This window comes from Lampris incognitus, chromosome 12 (assembly GCF_029633865.1).
Source record: "Lampris incognitus isolate fLamInc1 chromosome 12, fLamInc1.hap2, whole genome shotgun sequence".
Lineage (NCBI taxonomy): Eukaryota > Metazoa > Chordata > Actinopteri > Lampriformes > Lampridae > Lampris > Lampris incognitus.
This window is the reverse complement of record NC_079222.1, coordinates 51,449,603-51,460,261: the sequence shown is the minus strand read 5'-3', so window position 1 is coordinate 51,460,261 and position 10,659 is coordinate 51,449,603. Positions and strand designations below refer to the sequence as shown.

At 42.9% G+C, this 10,659-nt stretch overlaps 1 protein-coding gene across 5 annotated transcripts in view; it reads right to left on the bottom strand.

Moving 5' to 3' along the window:
* Positions 1–364: 364 nt before the first annotated feature.
* sptan1 (spectrin alpha, non-erythrocytic 1) overlaps positions 365–10,659 on the bottom strand; it is a 114,000-nt gene continuing 103,705 nt past the window's right edge. For all 5 annotated transcript variants that reach the window (XM_056290908.1, XM_056290911.1, XM_056290910.1 and 2 more), the window contains 6 exons: positions 7,280–7,334; positions 4,972–5,168; positions 4,739–4,792; positions 4,501–4,647; positions 4,140–4,287; positions 365–500 (listed from right to left, as the gene is read on the bottom strand). In XM_056290908.1, coding sequence (XP_056146883.1) covers positions 375–500; positions 4,140–4,287; positions 4,501–4,647; positions 4,739–4,792; positions 4,972–5,168; positions 7,280–7,334 — 727 coding nt within the window. In that variant the 3' untranslated portion in view covers positions 365–374. The remainder of the gene's footprint in view (positions 501–4,139; positions 4,288–4,500; positions 4,648–4,738; positions 4,793–4,971; positions 5,169–7,279; positions 7,335–10,659) is intronic.

The following is a 10,659-nucleotide window of genomic DNA, read 5'->3' as shown; positions in this document are numbered from 1 at the left end:
TCTCTCTCTCTCTCTCTATATATCATTTGTACATGTATAGCTTGGAATGAAAATAAAGACACAAAATAAAACGTTCACATTCTAACCAGTAGCGTTTATTAAAGCACACTGCAGTTGGTGTCACAGATATCACTAGTAGGTTGTTAAATCCAGCCAGAGCACAAACTAAAGCAGCAAAACAATCACATTCAAATGCAACAGATCCACTATATGGTGAAGGGAGAAGCACAGATAGTGAAGGGTGTAGGTACATAGAGGGTATAGATACTTCTACCTAGTGAGTACTCTAGCGTCATGCACTTCCAGCTGTGTAGGTCGGAACACGTGTGCAGGGGAGAACCTCCCAGTTCACCACTAGCCAGGGGAGGGAGGGGTTAGTTGACAAAGAGTGAGCGGGTGAATTCGACGAAGTCGAAAGCTGACGGCAGCTCCCGTCCCTTGCTGTCTAAGTAGGGCTTCATGTGTGAGATACAGTAGTCTGCTTGCTCCTTCGTCAGGTTCTGGAAGGGAAGAGTGGAAGAGTTAACACTCTGCTCTTTCATTTGGCAACGTGCAGAACAGTCGTTACCTATATATATATTTAGGGTTTATGTGCAGAATAGTATCTAACTACATATATTATTCATTTGGCAATGTGTAGAAGATTTGTTAACTAAACTTAGCACAAATAGTCAGGAAATGTGTGTTGGTGGATTATGTCTTTGTTGTAACAATGCTTCTTGGCAGTAAATCTTATACCGTTGGAAAGCCTGTTTATTTGCCTTTTAAACGGGGCCACATGCGTAAGGAACATGCATGTGTGGGATGAGCAGCAGAGCTGAGTATGTGGGTTGCGCCCATGAAACATTTGCCAGATCTCCTCTGCCAATGCCAAGTAGCTTATGTTGCTGCTGCTATTGACTCTTGTGTTGAGCTTGTGGTACCCCAGGTGCTGCTGCCCATCAGCTGCCTGGTAGAAGATTTACTGCCAAGAAGCATCGTTACAACAGAGCCATAATCTACCCAACACACATTTCCTTACTTTTTATGCTAAGTTTTATATATATATATATACATACACACACACACACACACACACACACACACACACACACACATATATATATATATATATATTCCGCTCCTCATTAGTCAAGCACTCAACACCATTGGCGTTGTGTGTGTGTGTGTGTGTGTGTGTATATATGTATATATATATATATATATATGTATATGTATGTATGTATGTACAAACCCCAGGTCCAATGAAGTTGGGACGTTGTGTAAAACGTGAATAAAAACAATACAATGATTTGCAAATCCTTTCCCACCTATATTCAATTGAATACACTACAAAGACAAGATATTTAATGCTCAAACTGATAAACTTTATTATTTTTTGCAAATATTCACTCATTGTGAATGTGATGCCTACAACACGTTCCAAAGAAGCTGGGACAGGGACAACACAAGACTGGGAAAGTTGAGGAATGCTCAGAAAACACCTGTCGGGAACATTCCACAGGTGAACAGGTTAACTGGAAACAGGTGAGTGTCATGATTGGGTATAAAAGGAGCATCCCCGAAAGGCTCAGTCGTTCACAAGCAAGGATGGGGCGAGGGTCACCACTTTGTGAACAACTGTGTGAGCAAATAGTCCAACAGGTTAAGAACAACGTTTCTCAACGTACAACTGCAAGGAGTTTAGGGATTTCATCACCCCCAGTCCATAATATCATCACAAGATTCAGAGAATCCGGAGAGATCTCTGTACGTAAGCGACAAGGCCAAAAAAACAACATTGAGTGCCCATGACCTTCGACCCCTCAGGCTGCACTGCATTAAAAACCGACATCATTGTGTAAAGGATATGACCACGTGGGCTCAGGAACACTTGGGAAAACCATCGTCAGTTAACACAGTTCATCACTACATCTACAAGTGCAAGTTAAAACTCTACCATGCAAAGCCAAAGCCAGATATCAACACCACCCAGAAACACCGCCTGCTTCTCTGGCTCGAGCTCATCTGAGATGGACTGACGCAAAGTGGACAAGTGTGCTGTGGTCTGACGAGTCCACATTTCACATTGTTTTTGGAAATCATGGACGTCGTGTCCTCCGGGCTAAAGAGGAAAAGGACCATCCAGATTGTTCTCAGCACAAAGTCCAAAAGCCAGCATCTGTGATGGTATGGGGGGGTGTTAGTGCCCATGGCATCATGGGTAACTTGCACATCTGTGAAGGCTCCATTAATGCTGAAAGGTCCATACAGGTTTTGGAGCAACATGTGCTGCCATCCAAGCGACGTCTTTTTCAGGGACGTCCCTGCTTATTTCAGCAAGACAATGCCAAGCCACATTCTGCAGGTGTTCCACCAGCGGGGCTTCGTAGTAAAAGAGTGCAGGTACTGGACTGGCCTGCCTGCAGTCCAGACCTGTCTCCCATTGAACATGTGTGGAGTATTATGAAGCGCACAATACGACAACGGAGACCCCGGACTGCTGAGCAACTGAAGTCGTACATCAAGCAAGAATGGGAAAGAATTCCACCTACAAAGCTTCAACAAGTAGTGTCCTCAGTTCCCAAAGGCTTATTGAGTGTTGTTAAAAGGAAAGGTGGTGTAACACAGTGGTGAACATGCCCCTGTCCCAGCTTCTTTGGAACGTGTTGCAGGCATCACATTCACAATGAGGGAATATTGGAAAAAAACAATAAAGTTTATCAGTGTGAACATGAAATATCTTGTCTTTGTAGTGGATTCAACTGAATATAGGTGGAAAAGGATTTGCAAATCATTGTATTCTGTTTTTATGTTTTACACAACGTCCCAACTTCACTGGAATTAGGGTTTGTATGTATATTTAGGGTTTATGTGCAGAATAGTAACTATATATATATATAAAGATAGATAGATATATAGATAGATATAGATATTTAGGCTTTATGTGCAGAATAGTCGTTAACTACTGACATTCTTGTGTAAGAGCTGGGGTTGTTGTGAAAGCGTCTAGTGTGTTGGTGTAGTGTTGTGTGTCCGTCACGTCTCACTCTCAACCTTCACCGCTGGCTAGCAGAAATGCGAACAGGAGAGTCGAGCACGTAAGTCTCTCCCTGCTAGTACATAGCCTCTCCAACAGCAAGCCCTATGTTGCGCCTCCTTGTGGCAACACACGGTAACTGGGTACACCTTGGATCCTGGCTGAACTACAAGGGACTCAGAGGAGGCCTGGCCCCTAGATGTGTGGTACGCAGGCCCGCCGGTGTGTGGATATTCAGATGCCCACGAACCAGCCCCCAGCTATGGGTTAAATAGTGCCACTGCCTAGTGGACCCCTACACAAAATCAACGTCCAAAGTGCTGTTGTTGTTTGTTTTTCTTGCCCTTTCGTATGTGTTTAAGTGGGAGGGTACAGCGGGTGTCATGTTTGGCTGCCACTTCTGCCTCTCGTAGTCCCGCTTCCCATCCACCCCTGCATGTCTTCTCCCTCTCGTAGCCCCCTTCCCATCCACCCCTGTATGTCTTCTCCCTCTCGTAGCCCCGCTTCCCATCCACCCCTGCATGTCTTCTCCCTCTCGTAGCCCCCTTCCCATCCACCCCTGTATGTCTTCTCCCTCTCGTAGTCCCCCTTCCCATCCACCCCTGTATGTCTTCTCCCTCTCGTAGTCCCGCTTCCCATCCACCCCTGCATGTCTTCTCCCTCTCGTAGCCCCCTTCCCATCCACCCCTGTATGTCTTCTCCCTCTCGTAGCCCCCCTTCCCATCCACCCCTGTATGTCTTCTCCCTCTCGTAGCCTTGCTTCCCATCCACCCCTGCATGTCTTCTCCCTCTCGTAGCCCCACTTCCCATCCACCCCTGTATGTCTTCTCCCTCTCGTAGCCCCACTTCCCATCCACCCCTGTATGTCTTCTCCCTCTCGTAGCCTTGCTTCCCATCCACCCCTGCATGTCTTCTCCCTCTCGTAGCCCCCCTTCCCATCCACCCCTGTATGTTTGTGCTATGTTTATCTGTTGTCTTGTTTCACCCCGTTTATTCTAAAGCCACTTTGAGTGTTCAAAAAGCGCTATATAAGTTTGATTGATTATTATCATTATTATTATTATAATATTTAGGGTTTATGTGCAGAGTAGTCGTTAACTATGTATATTTAGGGTTTCACCTGGTAGAGTTCTTCTTTTGTGACATAGGGCTTGTTCTCAGTGCTGAGGGCACGGAAGGCGCTCTCAATCTCCTCACTCGACTTGACGTTCTCTGTCTCACGGCTGATCATGAAGGCCATGTATTCCTGCAAGGACACGTTGCCGTCCCTGTGCATACAGATCACAGTTAGTTAGGAACATCACACACGAGTCTGTTTTGTTTGTATAGCCCATTATCACACATTACACATATACCTCAGTGGGCACAAAGCACTCTGAAAACACAACATCAGCTCTTAGAATGTGGGCTGCCTATGTGGTTACACAGTTGTTGTTTCCAGCTCTCCTTATACAAAGCACATCTAAATGAAGGTGACTGACCTGTTGGGATCAACGGTATCAAGAATGGACTCAAACTCGGGGTCAGGCTCGCCCTCCTCCACCATGGGCAGGTCATAGCCCAGTGAGCGCAAACATGACTTAAACTCCTGGTGGTTCAGACGGCCTGATTTCTCCTTGTCAAAATGCCTTTAAGTCAGGGAAAAAAACAGGAAGGGATGAGTTTTGTAACTTCCAGAGGAAGGTTAAGCTCACATGGCATGCTTATTCAGCAGCTTACTTGAACATCATGCTGAACTCCTTCAGGGCCTCCTCCGTCACTCCAGTGGTGTTCCTAAAGAATGTAGATGTAAAGAAGGAATCATCACTAGTTGTTGTAGTGTTACCCCCAATTACCCAGAAACAAATGAAGCAAACTGAATAATGTTCTACAGCACTGGTAAAATGTTAAGCAGCTGAAATATCCATTTACTCAAAAGTTTTCGTTTTTATAAATATATGAAGTTGGTCTACCGAGCCTGTATCTGCTGCTCCAGGTTGTGCTGCATCCTCATGCCCAGCTGGTCCAGCTGGTCCCACTGCTGGGCCAGGCCCACTGTACTGTGTTCTGTGTACTTGTTGTCCAATATGAGCGCTTCCTCCATCGCTGCCCCCAAGTCCTCAATCTTTTTAAGCTGGCTACGCATGGCCCGGATCTCCTGGTGCCGATGCTGGAGATGCACACGTGTACATAAACACAGTGCAAAGTGAGGCTACAGGTCAGCAAAGTCATCCACCCACAATGTGTTTTCAATATTTCAAGAACCCAAATCACTTAAATTCATCTCCCAAAAATCAAGAGCTAAGTTACGTTATGACTGCGTGTCCACTTTGAACATGTAGGTCTTTAGTCAAGTGATGCTGTCTCCTGTCTCTTTCTGCTGGACAGTTGTACTAATGACTCTTTAACACTCAGCAGCATGTTGTTCTTACACTGCTGGAAATCAAAAATATTGAAACTTTTCTTAGAAGAGAGTCTGGCGATACCAACATGTTGCATCAAGATCTATGTTCAATTCTCAGCTAAAACTACTGGATCTTTATACTGTTTTAAAGCTTAATTCATTTACACTTCACACTGTAACACTTATTCACACATTTGCACTTTACACCGTAGCACGTCCTCACACAACTTCTGATGCTGTAATACAAGTTTTACACTTTACACCGTAGCACGTCCTCACACAGCTTCTGATGCTGTAATACAAGTTTTACACTTTACACCGTAGCACGTCCTCACACAACTTCTGATGCTGTAATACAAGTTTTACACTTTACACCGTAGCACTTCCTCACACAGCTTCTGATGGTGCAATACAAGTTTTACACTTTACACCGTAGCACTTCCTCACACAGCTTCTGATGCTGTAATACAAGTTTTACACTTTACACCGTAGCACGTCCTCACACAACTTCTGATGCTGTAATACAAGTTTTACACTTTACACCGTAGCACGTCCTCACACAGCTGCTGATGGTGCAATACAAGTTTTACACTGTAACACTTCCTCACACAGCTTCTGATGGTGCAACACAAGTTTTACACTTTACACTGTAACACTTCCTCACACAGCTTCTGATGGTGCAACACAAGTTTTACACTTTACACTGTAACACTTCCTCACACAGCTGCTGATGCTGCAACACAAGTTTTACACTTTACACTGTAACACTTCCTCACACAGCTTCTGATGGTGCAACACAAGTTTTACACTTTACACTGTAGCACGTCCTCACACAGCTTCTGATGGTGCAATACAAGTTTTACACTTTACACCGTAGCACGTCCTCACACAGCTTCTGATGGTGCAACACAAGTTTTACACTTTACACTGTAGCACGTCCTCACACAGCTTCTGATGGTGCAATACAAGTTTTACACTTTACACCGTAGCACTTCCCCCACAGCTTCTGATGCTGTAATACAAGTTTTACACTTTACACCGTAGCACTTCCTCACACAGCTGCTGATGCTGCAATACAAGTTTTACACTTTACACCGTAGCACGTCCTCACACAACTTCTGATGCTGTAATACAAGTTTTACACTTTACACCGTAGCACTTCCTCACACAGCTTCTGATGGTGCAATACAAGTTTTACACTGTAACACTTCCTCACACAGCTTCTGATGGTGCAACACAAGTTTTACACTTTACACTGTAACACTTCCTCACACAGCTTCTGATAGTGCAACACAAGTTTTACACTTTACACTGTAACACTTCCTCACACAGCTTCTGATGGTGCAACACAAGTTTTACACTTTACACTTTACACTTCCTCACACAGCTTCTGATGGTGCAACACAAGTTTTACACTTTACACTGTAACACTTCCTCACACAGCATCTGATGCTGTAATACAAGTTTTACACTTTACACCGTAACACTTCCTCACACAGCTTCTGATGGTGCAACACAAGTTTTACACTTTACACTTTACACTTCCTCACACAGCTTCTGATGGTGCAACACAAGTTTTACACTTTACACTGTAACACTTCCTCACACAGCTGCTGATGGTGCAACACAAGTTTTACACTTTACACTGTAACACTTCCTCACACAGTTTTGTTGTTCAGGGCAGAACAATCTTTCATAACCACTGTGCAACAGATTCAACTGCAGCGAAATACCTTCTGATATCAAATGGAGATCTGACACTTAAGAAAACAGCTTATCTACAAACTGGTCCATACATTTAGTCTTGGGAAGTTGCAAACTCATCTCGCTTCACTGTCAGCTGAACACTGAAAAGTAAAGATGACTGTGACGTTTACCTTGGTGGCCTCAAGTTGGGACTCCAATGTTCCAGATTCTTCCATCATGGAAGATCTGGACACAAACAGGAATCAGTATCAGATAGAACCCAGTTTATCAGAAACAAAACAACATCAAATTCAAACACATCTATAAACACTCATACACACCAAACATTTAGCTTTAGGAAGGCTCAAATTCTTTAAAAAAATTATATTTTTGGTCTTAAATGAACTCACAAACCATCTGAACAGGTGATTAAATAAAAATGTTAATACAAACATAACTTTTCTGTACTCTAAATTTTATCTTTCATTGTAGTTTTACATTGACATTATATTATAGAATTATAATTTATTATAGAATAAAGGCTACATGACAGAAGCTAAAAACATTTAGTTGGATTTTGGGGACATAATGGGCCCATTTACACTATGTTTTATGCAACTTGTATGCACACTGTCTAGATATGATTTTATCCACATTGCACTGACACCTGACATTAAAATGCATCTCTGTTAGCCAGACTGAAGTCTGATTGTACTCCCCCAATGCCTTCCTGCATATTGTTTTAATTATCTTTTCACTCAAGTGTTTGTGTAGAGATGGCAGATGCTACCAAAATGCTATTCACATTCTTGCATGTTCTGCAAACCAGGAAGAGAAACCTGTCTGTGGTGGTTATCATGATATAGACGGCAGCAGGGAAGACAGTGGTTTAATATAGCTAGAGGTGTGAAGTAGTGATGGAACAACTTGGGTATGAGAGCCTTTGGTGGGGACAGGGGACTGTGTTTGTTACTTTCACTGACATAGGGACCATCTTCAGATGTTTCAATGGACATCTGAGTTTTGCTCAGACTTCAGCCATGCACATGGTCTACGCTTGTGATAATGAAGCTATGTGAATTCCTGACTTGGAAGAAAGCTACATGGCATTTTATTGTGGTTTGGGGGGGAGTTATGGTTGTCATGTATGGCTTTGAGAGATGGTTGCATTTACGCCAATATAACATCTGGACTGCATATAACAGCTAGACTGCATCTCAGATGACCTCCTGAAGTGGTTTGGACAATTGGATTTCAATCTGTTCTTCATTTGGGGAATTTTTTTCTTTTTTTTTTTTATTGAGACAAAGTATGAAATAAACAAGATGGACGTAAATGGACTTTCCAAAGTAACGGGGAGTGCAAAAGAGAGGTGAAGAAAAGAGTGCAGGCAGGGTGGAGTGGGAGGAGAAGAGTATCAGGAGTGATTTGTGACAGAAGGGTACCAGCAAAGTTAAAGGGAAGGTTTACAAGATGGTAGGTAGACCAGCTATGTTATAGGGTTTGGAGACAGTGGCACCGATGAAGAGACAGGAGGTGGAGCTGGAGGTGGCAGAGTTGAAGATGCTAAGATTTTCATTGGGAGTGACGAAGATGGACAGGATTTCTTCTTCTTCTTCAAGGCCTCCTCGTCAGCGAGGGTTCCAGCACCATCAGGACGACATGCTTGCCAAACAAGTCTCCTCTAGTTCCTTCTGTCCTGAGCTGATCTTGTTCCCTCCGGTATTTTCAGACTAAGCCATTCTTTGACGTCATCATGATACTGCCTTTTTGGTCTTGTGCTTTGCTGGTGTAGTCCTCTTGCGCTTTGCTGGTGTAGTTCCCAAAATCTCTGTCTTTGTTAACTTACTTCCACCTGGACGACAGGTATGCCCAAAGAATGATAGCTTTCTTTTCATTATATGTGCTATTAGTCCTCTTTTTGTTCCTAATTCATTAAGGATGCTTGCATTCGTTCGTTTCTCTGCTCAACTTATTTGAAGCATCCTATGATAAAGCCACATCTCTGCAGCCTCAATCCTGTTTACCGTCGCTTTCTTCAATGTCCAATGTTCAGCTCCGTATGACAACACAGGCCAGACGAGTGCTTTAAGTAGACTGACTTTCACTTCTTTTCTTATTCCCCTATCTTTCCATATTTGTACCATCTCCATCATTCTTTTCTTTGCTAGGGTAATTCTGATTTTTATGTCATCTGTACAACCACCATCGTTTTTCTTAACTGAACCCAAGTATTTGAAGCTCTCTATGTGGACAGGATTAGGAATGAGTATATTAGAGGGACAGCTCAGGTTGGACGGTTTGGAGACAAAACAAGAGAGACAAGATTGAGATGGCTTGGACACGTGTGGAGGAGAGATGCTGGGTATATTGGGAGAAAGATGCTGAATATGGAGCTGCCAGGGAAGAGGAGAAGAGGAAGGCGAGGGAGCACATGCAGGTGGCTGGTGTGACAGAGGAAGATGCAGAGGACAGGAAGAAATGGAAATGGATGATCCGCTGTGGCGCCCCCTAACGGGAGCAGCTAAAAGTAGTAGTAGAAGTGAATGGACCTCCATACATTGATGCATTTTACACCTCTTGATCTGAATATGACAGCATCAGAAGCTCAGTTTGTTCATCAGTGTGCAGTACTGTGCATTTTGACATTCTAATGGAGCTTATTCTGTGTACTATTACTCAGATACAAATACAACGGATGTCTATGGAGATTTGAAGTCATGCTATTGTCACAGCGCCACCTATGGGCAAAATACCGTCAAATTTTGCATGGTATCTCAGAGTTGACATCGCATATGTATCAAATTTAGTTAAGATTCTGCAATTTTTTACTGAAATGTGACAATTTTTGTACAGCAGGCCCAATGATATTTAAAACCAAAATGGAATTGAATATCAAAATGTAATATAAAAAATGGATATCTTTTGTGTACGATGGTCTGATGGAAATTTGGTGAAGATTGGATCATGTCTGCAGAAATAGCAGGATTTAAAAAATGGTAGACCATTCCCTGCATCACAAGTGGTTGTGGATAGATTATTATTGGTTATGGATAAATGTGTCATCACAAGAGAAGCACAGGGAAATAATGTTGTTTCTAAGGTTTACAGTGACTAAGTAATGGCTGTTTAAAGAAAGACTCTATAGCTCTCTCCTATTGGTGAAATGGCCTACATTTTGATGTGCAGCTCAGAGACCACTAGTAGTTTGTACTAGCGTATCAAGTTTAGTCAGGACAGCACAATACATTAAGAAGTTGTTGCACTTTTTGTAAAATAAGACCTGCTAACTCTTTTTTTTCAAAACTTTGTAAACTAATTGTGGCCCACTGGTTAGAAATATCAAATATCCATTCAATATTTAGTCCAGATACTCCACGTGGCACATTTGGTGAAGATGGAGGAATGGTGAACAAAATTCAAAATGGCAGAAAAACCAGTCAAATGAAAATGGGGAGAAGTGTCTTGTGCCATGGAATCCATGACTTAAGGTTTAGCCGTTACAGGCAACAATGTGAAGGGTGTTATCAATGCACCACCTATGGGTCAACTGTTTTTTTGGTCTGAATCA